We start from the raw sequence: 20,790 nt of genomic DNA, 5'->3' as shown, positions 1-20,790 counted from the left end.
TTCGATTTGTGAGCTTTTTTGGGAAATTATATTATTTCTGCACAGTAATGCACTAGGATTGGGCGCTTTTTTCTTTTCTTTTTTCTATGCAGCTGGAGAGGGAGGTCGTTGTGCCCTTGTAAGGAGGCTGCCTTTATCCTGATAGTGCCTATTTTTTCCTTGCATTGGACTGATATTCTCATGGACTTTGAAGGACTGTTTGTGTAGTTTGTATTCATCACATCAAAGAGGGTCCACAGCTTACCTTTGTGTAATAATTTATGCACAATTTACTTTATTTTATTTTTCATTGATTTTTTTTACCAGTAAGAGTTTATTTATTGATATATTGTATTAGGTTTTTGACTAGGTTTTATTTTTCTCTATTTTTTGCTATCAAACAACACCCAAGCGCAGTCCCTAATTGTAAATATACATACATACATATACATATATATATAGATGAAGTCCTAGTTCCAGGACGAAACTAGTAGGGAGGAGGCTCTAAGACAAACTTTCAGCATCCCTACCCAACATTACATGCCAGCAGAACCCCCTGATCATTACTGGATACTATATCCAAATTTCGGCCAAAATCTCGGCACAGTGATGTCAGCGGGCTAGTCTCGCGAGACCAGAGGATCAACTAGGAAGTCACGGAGAAGGGCTGCGGGCAGAGGAGAACCAGCACGGCGCTTCTTGGCGTTCCACATGAAGGATCCATACAGCAACTCCAGGCAGCAGGACGGAGAGGATTATAATATCCTACATGCATCTTTTCATCTGCTAGTTTGTAAGTAGCGATCTACTGTACTTTTGCGCATATATTTTAACTAAACGTACTTCACTACATTTTGTTTCTCTTCATTTCATTTCAGAATGATTGGCAAACCATACCCCCATTCTACTTATGCTCAAATTTATTATACAGTTAACAGTCATTTGCGCCGTTGTTTCACCCCTTTCCCCATATTTATGCTATTGTGTGTAGCTGAACATTAGGCAGCAACTGTTAATATTTTGGATGTAAATTGTATCTTTTTGCGCACTTAGTATTCTATAGTATATATATATATATAGTTTTATTTTACTTTATTTTACATTCGGTGTGAATTAATTACCTAAACACTAGGATGAAGATAGTTTGCAGAAAATATTTAAAAAAAAATCTGAATCAATGAATATTATACAGGCATACCCCGCATTAACGTACGCAATGGGACCGGAGCATGTATGTAACACAGGCATACCCCGCATTAACGTACGCAATGGGACCGGAGCGTGTATGTAACACAGGCATACCCCGCATTAACGTACGCAATGGGACCGGAGCATGTATGTAACACAGGCATACCCCGCATTAACGTACGCAATGGGACCGGAGCATGTATGTAACACAGGCATACCCCGCATTAACGTACGCAATGGGACCGGAGCGTGTATGTAACACAGGCATACCCCGCATTAACGTACGCAATGGGACCGGAGCATGTATGTAACACAGGCATACCCCGCATTAACGTACGCAATGGGACCGGAGCATGTATGTAACACAGGCATACCCCGCATTAACGTACGCAATGGGACCGGAGCGTGTATGTAACACAGGCATACCCCGCATTAACGTACGCAATGGGACCGGAGCATGTATGTAACACAGGCATACCCCGCATTAACGTACGCAATGGGACCGGAGCATGTATGTAACACAGGCATACCCCGCATTAACGTACGCAATGGGACCGGAGCATGTATGTAACACAGGCATACCCCGCATTAACGTACGCAATGGGACCGGAGCATGTATGTAACTACAGGCATACCCCGCATTAACGTACGCAATGGGACCGGAGCATGTATGTAACACAGACATACCCCGCATTAACGTACGCAATGGGACCGGAGCATGTATGTAACACAGGCATACCCCGCATTAACGTACGCAATGGGACCAGAGCATGTATGTAACACAGGCATACCCCGCATTAACGTACGCAATGGGTCCAGAGCATGTATGTAACACAGGTATACCCCGCATTAACATACGCAATGGGACCGGAGCATGTATGTAACACAGGCATACCCCGCATTAACGTACGCAATGGGTCCAGAGCATGTATGTAACACAGGTATACCCCGCATTAACGTACGCAATGGGACCGGAGCATGTATGTAACACAGGTATACCCCGCATTAACATACGCAATGGGACCGGAGCATGTATGTAACACAGGCATACCCCGCATTAACGTACGCAATGGGACCGGAGCATGTATGTAACACAGGCATACCCCGCATTAACGTACGCAATGGGACCGGAGCATGTATGTAACTACAGGCATACCCCGCATTAACGTACGCAATGGGACCGGAGCATGTATGTAACACAGGCATACCCCGCATTAACGTACGCAATGGGACCGGAGCGTGTATGTAACACAGGCATACCCCGCATTAACGTACGCAATGGGACCGGAGCGTGTATGTAACACAGGCATACCCCGCATTAACGTACGCAATGGGACCGGAGCATGTATGTAACACAGGCATACCCCACATTAACGTACGCAATGGGACCGGAGCATGTATGTAACACAGGCATACCCCGCATTAACGTACGCAATGGGACCGGAGCGTGTATGTAACACAGGCATACCCCGCATTAACGTACGCAATGGGACCGGAGCATGTATGTAACACAGGCATACCCCGCATTAACGTACGCAATGGGACCGGAGCGTGTATGTAACACAGGCATACCCCGCATTAACGTACGCAATGGGACCGGAGCATGTATGTAACACAGGCATACCCCGCATTAACGTACGCAATGGGACCGGAGCATGTATGTAACACAGGCATACCCCGCATTAACGTACGCAATGGGACCGGAGCATGTATGTAACTACAGGCATACCCCGCATTAACGTACGCAATGGGACCGGAGCATGTATGTAACTACAGGCATACCCCGCATTAACGTACGCAATGGGACCGGAGCATGTATGCAACACAGGCATACCCCGCATTAACGTACGCAATGGGACCGGAGCATGTATGTAACTACAGGCATACCCCGCATTAACGTACGCAATGGGACCGGAGCATGTATGTAACACAGGCACACCCCGCATTAACGTATGCAATGGGACCGGAGCATGTATGTAACACAGACACACCCCGCATTAACGTACGCAATGGGACCGGCGCATGTATGTAACACAGGCATACCCCGCATTAACGTACGCAATGGGACCGGAGCATGTATGTAACACAGGCATACCCCGCATTAACGTACGCAATGGGACCGGAGCATGTATGTAACACAGGCATACCCCGCATTAACATACGCAATGGGACCGGAGCATGTATGTAACACAGGCATACCCCGCATTAACGTACGCAATGGGACCGGAGCATGTATGTAACACAGGCATACCCCGCATTAACGTACGCAATGGGACCGGAGCATGTATGTAACTACAGGCATACCCCGCATTAACGTACGCAATGGGACCGGAGCATGTATGTAACACAGGCATACCCCGCATTAACGTACGCAATGGGACCGGAGCATGTATGTAACACAGGTATACCCCGCATTAACGTACGCAATGGGACCGGAGCGTGTATGTAACACAGGCATACCCCGCATTAACGTACGCAATGGGACCGGAGCATGTATGTAACTGTGTAACACAGGCATACCCCGCATTAACGTACGCAATGGGACCGGAGCATGTATGTAACACAGGCATACCCCGCATTAACATACGCAATGGGACCGGAGCGTGTATGTAACACAGGCATACCCCGCATTAACGTACGCAATGGGACCGGAGCGTGTATGTAACACAGGCATACCCCGCATTAACGTACGCAATGGGACCGGAGCATGTATGTAACACAGGCATACCCCGCATTAACATACGCAATGGGACCGGAGCATGTATGTAACACAGGCATACCCCGCATTAACGTACGCAATGGGACCGGAGCATGTATGTAACACAGGCATACCCCGCATTAACGTACGCAATGGGACCGGAGCATGTATGTAACACAGGCATACCCCGCATTAACGTACGCAATGGGACCGGAGCGTGTATGTAACACAGGCATACCCCGCATTAACGTACGCAATGGGACCGGAGCGTGTATGTAACACAGGCATACCCCGCATTAACGTACGCAATGGGACCGGAGCATGTATGTAACACAGGCATACCCCGCATTAACGTACGCAATGGGACCGGAGCGTGTATGTAACACAGGCATATCCCGCATTAACGTACGCAATGGGACCAGAGCATGTATGTAACACAGGCATACCCCGCATTAACGTACGCAATGGGACCGGAGCATGTATGTAACACAGGCATACCCCGCATTAACGTACGCAATGGGACCGGAGCGTGTATGTAACACAGGCATATCCCGCATTAACGTACGCAATGGGACCAGAGCATGTATGTAACACAGGCATACCCCGCATTAACGTACGCAATGGGACCGGAGCATGTATGTAACACAGGCATACCCCGCATTAACGTACGCAATGGGACCAGAGCATGTATGTAACACAGGCATACCCCGCATTAACGTACGCAATGGGACCGGAGCATGTATGTAACACAGGCATACCCCGCATTAACGTACGCAATGGGACCGGAGCGTGTATGTAACACAGGCATACCCCGCATTAACGTACGCAATGGGACCGGAGCGTGTATGTAACACAGGCATACCCCGCATTAACGTACGCAATGGGACCGGAGCATGTATGTAACACAGGCATACCCCGCATTAACGTACGCAATGGGACCGGAGCGTGTATGTAACACAGGCATATCCCGCATTAACGTACGCAATGGGACCAGAGCATGTATGTAACACAGGCATACCCCGCATTAACGTACGCAATGGGACCGGAGCATGTATGTAACACAGGCATACCCCGCATTAACGTACGCAATGGGACCGGAGCGTGTATGTAACACAGGCATATCCCGCATTAACGTACGCAATGGGACCAGAGCATGTATGTAACACAGGCATACCCCGCATTAACGTACGCAATGGGACCGGAGCATGTATGTAACACAGGCATACCCCGCATTAACGTACGCAATGGGACCAGAGCATGTATGTAACACAGGCATACCCCGCATTAACGTACGCAATGGGACCGGAGCATGTATGTAAAGCGAAAATGTACTTACAGTGAAGCACTACCTTTTTCACTTGTGGAGAGGTAGGGAGCCAGTATTGCTGTTCAGGACGTGCCTCTGTCCTACTCGCAGGCGCATGCGCGAGCTGCCGTTTTACCATTGGGCGAGGGGAATCGGCGTGTCACACAACTACGGCGGTCTGTCGGGCTGAATAAGTGTCTGTACTTGCGAAGCGAGCGTATGGACACACGGGAATGGTGCTATAGTAAATATGTCCGTACCCGCGAGTGTCTGTAAAGTGACGGTCCGTATAGCGGGGTATGCCTGTACAAACTAACTAGCACTGTTTATTACATTGTGTCTATTAAATGTGACATTCTGAGCACATACTGCACCGACACACTTTATTCGAGCAAATACCCGGTATGTACCTGGCAGATACCTGGAATGCGCCGCTCCTCACCTCTGACAAGCCCCGTTGCGTTTGCCTTCCCAGCCTGGGTTCATGCCTGGCTGACGGGCGGCTGATCTGTTAAATGATAATGATTAGGATTTAATAGGCTGCAATGCTTCGCGTGTCTACCAGATGGCATAAATTCATGAATTGTAATGCAGTATATATATATATACTGTGCAGTATTGCAGCCAGCGGGAATAAAATGCTTCAATCCCTGCCTGGAAAATACCTCAATGCACTCGGGCAGAAAACAGTCACAAACCTCAATACACCCGGGTATACCCGAATTCGTGGGACTAGCCGAGCTCGAATAAAGTGTGTCGCCAGTGTAGATGCGATTTGTGTTAGAGAACATGGGGGGAAAAAAAACGATATTTGAATCCACGACTTATTGTGTTGTCAAACGGCGCGGTTTTTCAAGTACAACATCGCAGCTACTAGAGTAGGCCCCTTAATCTGATTTAAGCAGTCTAGTCACAGTGTGTGTGTGTCCCACCGTGCACCTCAACTGGAACAGTCTACCGGAGACTCTCACAGCCGCCACCAGGCTAAGTTCTTTCAAAACTAAAGCGGTCTCACATTTTAATCTGGTCTGTGGCTGTTACATACCATATAACATATATTATTTCTTACTGTGCATGTTCACTTCATGTAACCATGTACTTGTAACCATGTATTATTTGACATCTTAACTCTGTGCCCAGGACATACTTGAAAACGAGAGGTAACTCTCAATGTATTACTTCCTGGTAAAACATTTTATAAATAAATAAATACAGGCATACCCCGGTTTAAGGACACTCACTCTAAGTACACTCGCAAGTAAGTACATGTCGCCCAGTAGGCAAACGGCAGCTCACGCATGCGCCTGTCAGCACGTCCTGAACAGCAATACCGGCTCCCTACCTGTACCGAAGCTGTGCGCAAGCGGGGAGACTATAGAGCCTGTTACACATGTGCTATTTACATCAGTTATGCACGTATATGATGATTGCCGTACAGTACATGCATCGATAAGTGGGGAATAGGTAGTGCTTCACTTTAAGTACATTTTCGCTTTACATACATGCTCCGGTCCCATTGCGTACGTTAATGCGGGGTATGCCTGTGTTACATAGTTACATACATGCTCCGGTCCCATTGTGTACGTTAATGCGGGGTATGCCTGTAGTCACATAGTAAATGAGGTTGAAAAAAGACATATGTCCATTCAGTGCAAGCTATGTTAAATTTAGACAACAGTTCCAATACGTATCCAATATTTGTATTTACAGTATTGTGATACAGAGGAAGGCAAACACAAAAACCCCAGTGACACATCATCCAATGATCTCTCATAAGGGGAAAATAATAATTCTTTCCCGACTTCAAGAATTGGCAATCAGATTACTCCCTGGATCAACATCCTTCCCATGTTTACTAATTTGGTATATCCCTGTATTTTATTTCTATTTTATTGCAACCTGTTTCCCTGTGGGTATCGCACATCCAAGCCAGACCATGCTCTCCTGCAGGATTTCCCCCTTGCGAATCAGAAACTATCTATGAGTGTAAGAGACACGTGGAGAGGTACGACCAGGGAGATAGTTTTGGGGGGAAATTAAACAGTTGCATTTATTCAGCCCGTGACTAAGTGATACAGTGTAAGACAATATACTGTGTAAATACACACAGAAAAAAAACTCCCAATCCCTTTGTAAGGTCTAACTCACTTCCCCAGTCCCTATCTGCAGGGCTGGGAGGCTAGGCCTCTTACCAACCTCTGACCCCAAAGTCTAAAGAGGTACCTGTAAGCAGGGGCTCTTTGTGTCAGGCTCTGAGGCTGGGTCGGTGTCCATTGAGGGGCCACCCTCTGGAGGGTTCCCGGGTTTGCTGCACCCTGGAATAGTGGTCTGGTCCCTTGTGTCTTGCTGGCAGCACACAGTCCTTATGTGTGCTCAAGAGTCTCCCTGTCAGTTCCCAGCAGGAGACTTTTCTAGCTGTCTGATTAGCCAGGTGGAGACTGGTTAATTGTCTAGCTGCAATTAACCAGCTCCCTGCTGGATTCCTCAAACCACTACAGACTTATAATGAAGCCTCAATAAAACAGGGTTAAGTCCCTGTTACAATGCGTTTTTGCATTGTCTGATTTTGCTGCACTTATTGTATTATTATAACTCCCTGTACTGTATTCTTTGTGAAGCGTTGAGTACACTTTTGGCGCTATTTAAATAAAGACATACAATACAATACAATTTGGCATACATGTAACGCCCATTGATGATCACGTGCCTCTTACCATCAAACACCGCCCTGCTGTACTGTGTCGTGGAAGCCAGGGGCAAACAGGTGGTGTCAAACTTGTTGCCGTAGTTCCCGATGCTGACTTCAAACTGAATGGCGTCATCCACATCCTGAAGCATGGTGGCCGAGTAGAATGATGCAAACAGGCAATACTTGCGTCTCCGGAGAAATTTCTGTGGGAAAATGGTAGTGCTAGAATTAATATATATATATAATATATACACACAGATTTTATTATTCAATTTTATATATATATTATTATTGAATAATACAATGATTGTCAGTAGGCCAGGTACTTGATAAAGAACTCTGTGCAGTTGGAAACATCGTGTGTGCCACTGAAAGAATACATTTATTTTCTACAAATCCGTAGTGCCCTGGATCTTCTACTTACTTCCATATACTCATAAATTACACCAGACAGGTTTTTTTCCCTGAACCACGGAGCACCGGTACTTTTAAACGCAAGTATATTGCTCGTGTTATAATATTTACGGTGTGCAAGACTGAATCTCTCATTCACATATAAGTTAAATAGCCATTAACAATATCTAACAGCTATATCTCCTCAGTCCATAAACCAGTGGACATGGTTTTGTTGTTTTTTTCCTTTTCACATGTGAAGTTTGAATGCTGTACGCATATTAACCCTTTCACAGAATGAGGGGCCTGGAAAGCATCTCAAAATTTGCTCAGGGAAACCAATGTAATGTTCCACACTATTTCCTCCACTGCACCAGCCACCAAAGAGTACCCAAAGAGATTAACAGAGTGGAGGAAACTGTAAGATTGCTTCACATAGTCCATCAAAACCCTTAACCATATTTATGACTTGTTTGAAGAAAAAACACAAATTAGCCTCTTGCATACGACTCCTACGCTGCAGAATAAGACATCGCCAAACCAATTAACATATTTTATTGCTTCCTGATTGAAGAGAAACACTCCAACCCTCAACGCAGAATTCATTCCCAGGTAAATGGTGAGAAGTCTGCGCAATCATTTAACGAGACTATTGGAATTAGCAGATGTTTTTTTTGTTTTTGTTTTCCTGGGAGCTTCCTTTGTCCAAACCAACCTGTCATTACCTCAACTCGTAAGATATCATCCGAAGGAATGTCTTCCACCTTCTGCTCAGTCTGTTCCACCAGCTTGGTTTCTAGTTCCACCAGGATCCTGCCCCGGTAGGCTACCCCTTCCCCCTTTTAGACCAGGGGGAGACAGAAATGTCAGGTCACAAACGTAAATCTATTACACCTGCCTACTAAAAGAAAAACAAATAGGACACGGGAAAGAGGATATGACGAGGAAACCTCTGAGCTGAAGGCTTAGCTTTGAGGTAAGAACACTGCTTTTGAAGATGAATTCCAAGTATGAGCGCTCCGTGTAACCTTTGGAAGCCACTTGAACTCCCTGTGTCTCAAGCACCAAAAGTGATACAGAACTACACGAGAAAACGATATATGATTATTAATCACAGAATAGGAAATCTCTTCCAGTGCCATTGTGTGTCAGCCTTTAGTTACAATGTAAACAGTTTGCCACATTGACGAGAATGGCCCATATGGTGCTGCAAGGTGTCGTATGGCAGAAAAATGTTTAGTAAATGTGGCCCTCGGGGCCGGCTGGGATGTTTGCGGGGCTCGGTGCAGGGACCTGCGCGGGGGGCCTTGGCTCTTACTTTCTCCGGCGGCATCACCTTGTGGTATCTTCTCCTCCCGGCATCTCCCCCTGCACGGTCCAGTCATCATGGCTCCATAACGTCAAATGGTGCCGCAACAACGGGACATCCCGTGACGTCGCAGCAACATGAGACGTCACATTGTCATGGCAAGGTGTCCCATGGCAATGTGAAGTCACATGGCATCCCATTGTCATGGCAACGCGACGCCATTGGATGCCATGATGAGTGAACCATGCAGAAGGAGATGCCAGATGATGCTGTTGGGGAAGGTAAGAGAGTTACAGAGGGTCCTCTCTCCCTCCGGCAGTCAGTTTAAATGTTGTGGGGTAGAGCGCAACGCCTCTGAAACCGCGGGGCTCCGTGAACAGATACCGATAGCACCGCCAACCCGCCGGCCTTGGCTGTATGGTATGTGGAAGACTGGAGTAGGTCTGATGAACCTGTGTCAGGAACATGGACGATTTTTCACTTTATTGTATAATAAGCTTTCTGGTTCCTTTCTTTTTTTACATAACCCACAACCGTATGGTGTCTGTTTTCCAGAGAAAAGGCAATTCAATAACCAGAGAACAAGCCCTGAAGCTGAATGGAATATGACATATAGAAATATGAGAAAGTACTTCTTTAGTGGAATAATAGCAATCCGTGCTATGAACTATGAACCACAAAGGTGACTGGAGCACATCCACGTGGCAGACACAAGTGAACCGCAATGTTGGGAAACAGAAAAACTAGTTTTTGCAATAAGTGGGCCAAAAAAAGTCCTTTTTTTTTTTTTTAGAGTCAGCACTCGTGCATCTATGTTTGTATAACTATTTATTCACTTTTGGCAACATTAATACTTGCTTAATAATTGAGTGAGTTTAAATATGTTATGCTTAAAGTGGAAATTAAGAGTTGAATACAGCAATCCAAGACTCAGATGCCTGATAGACATGGAAAATGGGCTAGACTCGTTAAAAGTCGATATTTTGCGGGGAATGACAATATTATTGGATCTTGCCAATTACTTTTAACAATCAATTCACTAAAGTCATATCGCCAGTGATCACTTTAATGTGGTTCATGCAAATAAATAATCAACACAACATTACTTATTCACATGCTATTCACTAAACTACGATATTGGGCGAATACCAAAAAAATACCATTGATTTTTATCATCTACTGATGTTAGGCCTTTCTTGACTATGTATATAATTGCCAAAATATACATACACTGTAGTCAAGATGACTACAGCCAACATAGAATAGGTGATAAAATAATGTTATACTGTATAAACATTTTAGAACATATTATGTACATTATTTCTCCGTAGTAGCTCAAGTGGCCACCTAGGCTGGATCAACCCATGGCTAGTTGTCCACAAAGGACTTTTAATGGTAAAATGGTTTAATATCGCCCTCACACCCAAACACTATAACTACCCACCTCTTTCATACCAAAGAGGCTAGAAAACCCTTGCATGGTATTAAGGGAGAAAACTGCTATACAGACTATCATGGATCTCCAATAATATCGCCAAACATCCGAATTCAAATTAGTAATGCATGGCTATCGTACATATATAATTCTTTGTGAATATGGCATTAAATGTGCAAATATTATTGCCAATTTAACGACCTTTAGTGAAACACGGCCAATGTGTCTATGTTTTCAAGCTACTGTATTGTAATAATAAATAGGGCAAGAAAAACTCCTTAGCTACAACAAACACATATTCTTACCTTCCCCAAGTTCAGCTCTTCATACGGGTCTGGAAACCCGGTGAATTCCCTTGGGCTACCATACAGGTTCACATAGGAAGGTCCAAAGGTTGGAAGGAATCCCAAACTATCATCAACTAGGATTGAGAACATCGGGAAAATATGTCATTTACAGGGATTCAGGGACAGATTCAAACAATTGTGCTAAACATCGGGGAATCTAGTGGGACACCTATCTGAACATTAAGGACCACAGGTTGGGATTCACTAAACACTGATGGAGGCTATCGAATCCAGGTTCAGCGTTAACTGCCATTGACTTGAATTGCTGTTAAAACTAGATGAAGGTGTAATATCCCACATCGGCGCATAGTCAATCACCTCCACAGTGAGCCATTTGTTTCAATGGGCTCTAAGGTGCCTCAAGCCTCAACACCATTTAGTAAATATAGATCTTAGTGTCTCATTTAAAGATGTATTCACTCTTACGAAGAGATTAACGTACAGTTATGGTCTAATTACAGCACCTATCTTTATCTTAACTCTTAGCTGTCCTTAGGTGTCTAATGTTATGCAGTGCGTCTTCTTCTGTAGATACAGAAACAGGCTGAGCATGTTTATTAGACACAGGAGAGGGATAGCTGAGGAGAATATGAAAGGTGGGTAGTCATATTTGTCCTCTCTCGCATGTACAGGAGGGAGAAGGAGTAGTAGGTAGTTAATACCATTTCTTGGTCAAACAGACAGTTGCTAAATTTGGCATCTCATTGTGTTCTTCTTCAGGTTTGGATTATATATTCTTTACATACCTGAAGAAGAACCCTGTGAACTTCACAAGCTTGTAACCTATCAACTATCTGTTAGTACAATACAATATCTTATACTACTGACTTCTCCCTTAGTTGTTACTTTACTAAATGAGGAGAAGTTATAGGATTGAACTTTATTGCTTATATTTACTTATATTTATATTTACTTGTATTTATATTTATTTGGACTTTAATTCACACCAAGATTTTGCTTTCTTTTTTGTTTTACACAAACCAATAAATTGCATATGACAGATTTAAGGTGAGGGACCTTTAACACAAAAAGGTTCTCTTTATCCTTTTGTTCTACTAATTGTTTGTGGAAATGGTTTTCTAGATCCAGAATCCTGACCTAATCTGACGCGTTTCCCTATTTTTGACCAACAAAATATCCCCAACATACAGAGTGCACATCAAACATAACGGTCTAAGAAGGATATCTAAAATAGGGCTTTTATTTCCACAGGGCAAAAGGATAGAAATGGGGAATACCCAAAAAGAAAATGGGTATAGGATCGGTCCTATAAAAATGTAGATTTTTTTTAACCTAATGGTACAGGGAATGTTTAGCTATAAACCCCTAACATTTCATAGAAGTAATAATGAGCACTGGTCCCCATAGCCAATGATTATGTGGGACACTTTGTAAAATGATTGGATATCCGAGGTCCATATGTTCTGAACCCTGTGGGCTCACTTTTCTAAGACACATGGGGTCCAGCTCCGGGTGATTTCTTTGTTCCGGGACGGTACAAATTAAATGGAAAAAAAGAAGAAATGTGCCAGAGTCATGAGGAATCGTCAGAACATTGTGAGGTCTTCGTGAGGCGTCTGACCCCCCGCACTCTCCCTGCTGCCTTCCCTTTCATTTCCATATAAACTACTACATTCTCCTCCTTCTAAGGCTCTACACTCCTCTGCCCCTCCATATATCTCACCTCTGATCTCTTCTTACACTCCTTTGCACCTCCATATATCTCAACTCTGATCTCATTACACACCTCTGCACCTCCATATATCTCAACTCTGATCTCTCGTTACACCCCTCTGCACCTCCATATATCTCACCTCTGATCTCCCGTTACACCTTTGCACCTCCATATATCTCAACTCTGATCTCTCGTTACACCCCTCTGCACCTCTATATATCTCAACGCTGATCTCTCGTTACACCCCTCTGCACCTCCATATATCTCAACTCTAATCTCTCATTACACCCCTCTGCACCTCCATATATCTCAACTCTGATCTCTTGTTACACCCCTCTGTACCTCCATATATCTCACCTCTGATCTCTCGTTACACCCCTCTGCACCTCCATATATCTCAACTCTGATCTCTCGTTACACCCCTCTGCACCTCCATATATCTCAACTCTAATCTCTCGTTACACCCCTCTGCACCTCCATATATCTCAAATCTGATCTCTCGTTAGACCCCTCTGCACCTCCATATATCTCAACTCTGATCTCTTGTTACACTCCTCTGCACCTCCATATATCTCAACGCTGATCTCTTGTTACACTCCTCTGCACCTCCATATATCTCAACTCTGATCTCTCGTTACACCCCTCTGCACCTCTATATATCTCAACTCTGATCTCTCGTTACACCCCTCTGCACCTCCATATATCTCAACTCTGATCTCTCGTTACACCCCTCTGCACCTCCATATATCTCAAATCTGATCTCTCGTTAGACCCCTCTGCACCTCCATATATCTCAACTCTGATCTCTTGTTACACTCCTCTGCACCTCCATATATCTCAACTCTGATCTCTCGTTACACCCCTCTGCACCTCCATATATCTCAAATCTGATCTCTCGTTACACCCCTCTGCACCTCATTATATCTCAACTCTGATCTCTCGTTAGACCCCTCTGCACCTCCATATATCTCAACGCTAATCTCTCGTTACACCCCTCTGCACCTCCATATATCTCAACGCTAATCTCTCGTTACACCCCTCTGCACCTCCATATATCTCAACGCTGATCTCTTGTTACACCCCTCTGCACCTCCATATATCTCAACGCTAATCTCTCGTTACACCCCTCTGCACCTCCATATATCTCAACGCTGATCTCTCGTTACACCCCTATTCGCCTCATATGCTCAACCCAAGGCTGTCTCATCTTTGCATCTTTTACCTCTACAGCCCTCTCCTTTCTCACGAACCTCTCCCTACCTATGGAACGCTCATCCACTCAATATTCATCAAGCACCTTCCCTTTCCCCATTCAAATCTCATTGAATGTCCTTTGCTTCTGCTACGAACTCAAGGTGCCCCCGACCTCCCTGACTGCACTTTACTCCTACCTTGTCTGTAAGCCTCCCAACATACCCCTAAGCTCTAAGGGGCAGGGTCTCCATTAGCCTTATATTATCATTTACCTTATCCCCATTGTTTGTGGTTTATTTACCTTGTATTGTAATTGTGTAAAGCGCGGTGTATATTGTTGGCGCTATATACAGGTAAATACAATGACACATACATTCATGAGTATACTGTCCCTGTTTCTATTGCACCCGTTATATTGGCTGAAAAGTGCCTTGTTTTCTACTTCCTCCCTGCAAAATGTTAACACAACCCAAAGTACTTGTAAGCGGACGATATTTCCTGTCTCATCCAAATGCCCCTGGAAAGAGTCTGCAGAGGTTGGCCACTACGGATGCCTTTTCTTTCTAAAGAGAACTAAAGCAGATTCATACGTCTGTAATAACAACCACACAGGACCTCAGCCTTCGCAGTGGTTAATGCAGACGGCAAACAAACTCCAATGATTTTTCAGCCTTAAACTGCAGAATCCTTCAAAAGCAGCAATCTCCACCTGGGAAATGTATATATTTTTACATATTTGGAAACGAAAGGGAGGAGGTTTCTGGAGCTGAAGAATGCTAATTTTTGAGTGCCGGGACCTCTCAGCTCCCGAGAAATATACCATTGTAGATACCGGGTTTAAACTTCCCTCCTGGGGAAACAATATGGCGGGCTCCGCAAGCAACAGCTAGCAGCATGAGGGCACCTGGTACCTTCACCTTTAATCATTGGGGAAATAAACAAACTGCTTTCGTGTTTAGTATCGCAATAGAACATTTATTAACCTGTTTTATTAATACAACAACAGACAAGGGAGCCCAATGCTACATCCAATTGACAAAACTGCCTCCAGTTAGCCTTGGACCAGTCTCTATATTGCCCTCTGCAATATAGAGATGATGGAGACTGCTTTGGGGCTGGTATCTATCATGCTCACCCTCCCTTTGTATAGCACTGTTAACACTGACAGTATCAGTAATCATCAACAAACACCGACAGCACGTCCTGGCATTCTGTCCTGGACCCTTCTCAGAGTCAGAGAGGTCTGCAACACAATGGCAAGCACACACTACCATCATTTGTATGGTCTAAACTAGTGGTTTCCAACTCCAGTCCGTACTCAAGAGCCCTCAACCGGTCAGGGTTGAAGGATATCCCTGCTCCAGAAAAGGCTGAGCCACTGATTGAGCCACCTAGAACCCTAGAACCAGACCAGTTGGGAGTTCTTGAGAACTGGAGTTGAGAACCCCTGTTGTACACAACTCTTCCAACGCTGGAGAACTCATGTCACCTTCTGGAATAGCTCCAATATGGCAAAGTAATAATAAATAAAAAAAACATTGGATCGACCACATTTTGCAGTTGTCAAGGTACCTGACTAAAACAGACACCACGAGCGCTGTAAATATTGGGGCCCTGGTTTTCATTTCAATGAACTAAAATCCTTTTGCCTTCAAACCCGTATGATTTTATCCCACCACATCCATTACAAATGTGTTTACCAAACCCACGATATTGTTTGCTCATAAAACGCGTTGGTTTTACAGGACGTACAGTTAGACGCCAGCAACGCCTTTCCGGGGGTCTCATCTGAAGCACAAAGAAATGGAGACGGGTTAGAAATGGTAGAGGAGATAACGGATACATACATCTTATTACAGTGATATTATGCAGGTGTTAACAGGGGTCAGATATGATGGGAAACGGAAGGGGTCCCTTTCTTTTCCTGAACACGGGGTAGACTAGAATTTGGAAAGCAAGCAAAACTTTTATTTATTTTTTAATGCAAAATTTAGTGGGAAAAAAAGTTTGATTTTACCACTATAAAAAGGTTCGAAAATCAGACTATATTTTTGGTTTGAGCGTTTGATAGAACGTCTCGTGTAAACCAGCAAACCCATGTGTACTGGCCAGCTCTAACGGGCACACGACAGTATGCTTAATGACATACTACCAAATTAAGTACCAACATTGCACTTTTATCTTTTTGTTACCGGAAGTCGAATCCCGTGGGAGAAGAAAAAAACGGTGCAAAGCTATTGCTCAAAAGAAAGGCTGGATCGCTCAAAAATATTAAAATCAGTTTATTGGCAGAGAGAACCCCTGACGCATTTCACGCTTCTAAACACTTTCTCAGAGAGCCTTGGTTCTTTTTTTTTTCTTATCTTTTTGTTACTCTTATTTTTGTGGACTTTAGGCAAGGACTATTCATCTCGAATAAGAAATTCTAAAATTAGGTTCAACATTCAATGTTCTTATTTCCCAAAAGTAATAATTTTCTAGTCAGGAAAAAAAAAACCCCTGTAGGCAATGTAAGCATTTCCTGGCATTCTGATCTCGATGTCCTATTGTGAAATATTTGGTACCCAGAGGACATAAACAGAAGATGATACCGATCTTAATTGTCTTATTAATTGCATTTGATAATAGTTTATATGACATGCAGATGCAAAATACTATTAAACAAAAACAGCTATAAATATTAGTCGGCACTAGAGATGGGCAAATTTTCCGTCCAAATCTGACGCTGATTGGCCAGAACCTTTCTACCACTGATTTCCGTGGATTCGTGGTAAAAAGGCAGATTTTTTTTATACTATCGGAAACTCGTCCGACTGATTTAGGATCCGAACTTGCAAACGGAATCTGAATCCGACCAGCGGAATTCTAATAGGGGGAGGAGGATTATATAAATAGTGGCGCGCTGATGTTGAATCTGACATCCGATTCGATATAAACAAGTTCCGTGGACCAGATTTATGTTAAATCCAACTGTCAGATTCATTCAAGTCAGAGGATCCCAGCCCTATGGAGGGATTTTGAAGAATCCACGCGGGGTACAATTGCTGAAATTCGATTTGGGATGTCGGCGCGGCGATCAGATTTGGTCTGAAAAGCCGGGAAAATCCGCTTGTCAGATTCCGACAGGTTCATCCATCTCTAGTAACCACAATGGTACATTGGTTAGTTATAGGGTGACGCCAGGGTTATCGTTGCCATGCCAAGCATGCAGGATGCTACAGAATGAAACGAAATAAACAAAATGACCTATTGAAAAGAAAGTATCCTAGAGGAGGGAAACGTGATAAGTAATGTGGATCTGAAGCTAGGGCTTGTGGCGACTTGGGGGTGCAAGAAACCCAGCGAAAATGCCATGACAAACAGAGCAAAATGATCCCAAGTAACAATCGGTATACAACTGTAAGCACTATTACAATATTAAGGCTATAAAAGGATTCTGTTTAATTTAGTTATGTACTTTGTATAGGCAGTAGAATGAAAGGAATAATAAACAGGCATAAATGTTGGGATATTCATATGAATCTTAAAACTAAGCTGCTAATGTATTAACTGGATATATCTACAGTGCAATATATCTGCAACTAGAGTGTTTCCCTTTGCTGCTGGTGAAATCTCCTTTTCTGTATCCTCAGCTGGTCCCCCTGTGACATGTTAAGTGTGGTGCAAGTTCTTTGCATCAAAAGTGGATATATTTGTAAGAAGTAATCATATAACCTCTTAAATAGCTCTTGTTCAAAGAGACAAAGAGAGCAATACTACTTTGGAGAGTCATTCTGCAGAAGTCCTTTCCAGCCCCTTTTCCAATTTGGGGGGGGGGGGGTTCTTCGTTTCACACTTTACATTTTAAGCAGACCTTTAATATTGAAGGGCACCAAAAACTGTACTCCATCATATTTCAGAGGTAGTATACGGGCAAAACTATGCTATACTCTCCTCTTCTGTCAGCAGCTGCTCAAATGTTTGAGCTGTTCCTTCTTTAAACATTTAAATCAATTTTTATTTAGAGAAAGGGTTTTCTAACCTCTCTTTCGGGGCAATTGACTACACCGTTTTTTTTTAGGAATTACCAGTGTACTTTCTATCACATCTAAATGCGAATAAACTGGATATTCATTGCTTGTCCAAGAAACGCCCTGATAGGTCTGAGAACAGAAAAGTATACCATGCCAAAGCATACATTTTCCATATGCTTCGGGAAGAGAATCTACATTAAGGGTGGGGGGGGGTAGTAGCCGCATTGGTCGGAGAAAGAGTGAGATACCTCGTAGATTGTGATACCTTTTAATAGGCCAACAGATCAATCATGCAATGTTGTTTTGTGCATAAGCCTTCGAGACTAAAGAGGTCTCTTCATCTGGTGGAAGAGGTTCTACAAACAGGATCCCTCCACACAAATGACCTTCCCCGATACCCACTTACGAAATCTGGGGAAAGCTTATTACCAGGATCACAGTGTAATACGACAGTGGGTTCTCCAACCCAGTCCTCAAGACCTCCCCCCCCCCCCCCCCAACAGGTCAGGTTTTAAGGATATTCCAGCTTCAGCACAAGTGGCTCAATCAGTCCCAGCTTCAGCACAGGTGGCTCAATAAGTGCCTGCCCCAGCACAGGTGGCTCAATCAGTGGCTCAGTCGAAGATTGAGCCACCTGTGCTGAAGCAGGGATATCCTGAAAAACTGACCTGTTGCGGTGTCCTGAGGACTGGAGTTGAGAACCCCTGTAATATGTGTATATTAATATAACTTTAGGCAACAAATGATGTCATGTAATCACAGGTAATGTATGGGGGGTTTTGTTTTACTTCAATGAGGCATTGAGTTTTGCCCTATTTCTGGCCATGAGGGATCATTCCTAAATCCTGATTTGCATCACACTTACACATACGGTATGTTGCGTCAATTTACATATAAAATCCGTGTCTGCCTTTCGGTATCTATAAAAAATGCAGTGATGTCATTTATTGATAACACTGAATTAAAATGTAATCAGCCCACAATATAATGTTAAATAAACTATGTCATTTTAGTATCCCATCTGGGCCATGATAAATGAGCTCCCCTTTTAGACAGCAGCTCCAATTCGTTATGCTGTGGAGGCATCTTCCCTCAACTCAAGAAGATTATTGCCCCACTGGAATGGAGCTATAATCTGCCCAAGGGACGGTGAGTCCGCATCACGGCACATTAAATAGTAGCAGTGCTGGTGAACGTAAAGGTGAGACCCTGGAAGAAGCGGACTAACAAAATGTAAGAGATACTTCCAGACGCTGCCAGAACCATACAATGGCAGTGTAGGAGATTAGTTATTACGCATTCCCCTTTACATGTTGTTTTCTTAGAATAATCCTACTTCTGACACCCTTTTTGCTAAGAATCAGCTAAGACCACAGGGGGGGGAGGGAATAACAAACTAATCTAAAACATCCCCATGCCTTTTCTACTTGTACCCAACCCGATCTATTAACAAAAAGACAGTCCTTTTAATAACTTTTAACAACCAGAAAAGTACCAGAAGTTAAAGAAAAATGTATTGTGTTATCTTGTTCATTTTTCACTGTTTATGTTACAGATCAGTCCAAGTCAGATTTTATATATATATATATATATATATATATATATATATATATATATATATATATATATATATATATATATATATATATTGAGTATTATTCCGAGCCAGCCTGAATTCTTATCTCCTTCTGCAGGGGTGCACAAACTTTTCCGTCTGCGCCACCCTGCCTGCTCTCCCCCCAACCCCCTTAATCTAAATGCTTTGGGGGAAGAGCGTGGGGCCTCTGTAAGCTCCGCGCCCTCCCCCCAGAAAATGTTGCACCCGACCCCCCCCCCCCCCAGTTTGCGCACCTCTGCCCTACAGTACATTAACAAATAAACTTTACAACTACTCATTAGTCTTGATTAATTGCTTCAGATTCTTATGACCTTGGGAAAGTGAAATTACCTCCTTGTTTAACTCCTGTTTATCAAATAAAATATGTATTATTATTATTAGGTCTAGCCAACTACAATAACCTGCTGCAAAATAACAAATATACAAAATAGATACAAGTAAACTAGAAAAGTATGCAGAATAGAAGCTTATTTTTCTTAAATTACTTCCTAAACCTGGCACTACAGTACAGTAAGGTTTTTTACATTTTTACCATTAAACATTGAATTAAACCTAAAGTTACTGTAAGTATAACGTGCAGTCAAGGTTGTACATGCACATTCCAATTCCAGGCACTAGCTATGGAGCCCCATGCTCACCACGACATGAATTTAGCACCAAGTGTTGCAGTTGTTATTTCACCAAAACACCAGCACGACCAGAAGCCAGGCACCAAAAACCAAGGAAAATCCTGAAAGCGCTTCATTTAAACAAGATGTGTTCCTACCTTCAAGTTCACCTCCGGGAGCTGAGATCTTCGACATACTCAAGTAGGTGGTACCAATGATGTCATTGTGGGTGAGACGATCCCTGAAGTCATAAGAATAAAATTATCAAAAAGAATAAAGATCATGCCAAACTTGTGTGTGCCATCACCACGACAATTAAAAAAAACTAAGTAAGGTTC

General features: G+C 43.5%; 1 protein-coding gene across 16 annotated transcripts in view; it reads right to left on the bottom strand.

Moving 5' to 3' along the window:
• Positions 1-20,790, bottom strand: part of DYSF (dysferlin) — a 406,918-nt gene that overhangs the window by 244,759 nt on the left and 141,369 nt on the right. For 11 of the 16 annotated variants that reach the window (XM_075573113.1, XM_075573096.1, XM_075573123.1 and 8 more), the window contains exons 16-20: positions 20,611-20,693; positions 15,966-16,001; positions 11,303-11,418; positions 8,979-9,092; positions 7,886-8,063 (exon numbers count right to left, since the gene is read on the bottom strand). In XM_075573113.1, coding sequence (XP_075429228.1) covers positions 7,886-8,063; positions 8,979-9,092; positions 11,303-11,418; positions 15,966-16,001; positions 20,611-20,693 — 527 coding nt within the window. The remainder of the gene's footprint in view (positions 1-7,885; positions 8,064-8,978; positions 9,093-11,302; positions 11,419-15,965; positions 16,002-20,610; positions 20,694-20,790) is intronic. The other 5 variants (XM_075573169.1, XM_075573215.1, XM_075573223.1 and 2 more) reach the window with 1 other exon arrangement.

Source organism: Ascaphus truei, chromosome 1 (genome assembly GCF_040206685.1).
Source record: "Ascaphus truei isolate aAscTru1 chromosome 1, aAscTru1.hap1, whole genome shotgun sequence".
NCBI classification, from domain to species: domain Eukaryota; kingdom Metazoa; phylum Chordata; class Amphibia; order Anura; family Ascaphidae; genus Ascaphus; species Ascaphus truei.
The sequence above is the reverse complement of the archived record's forward strand: the minus strand, read 5'-3'. Positions and strand labels throughout refer to the sequence as shown.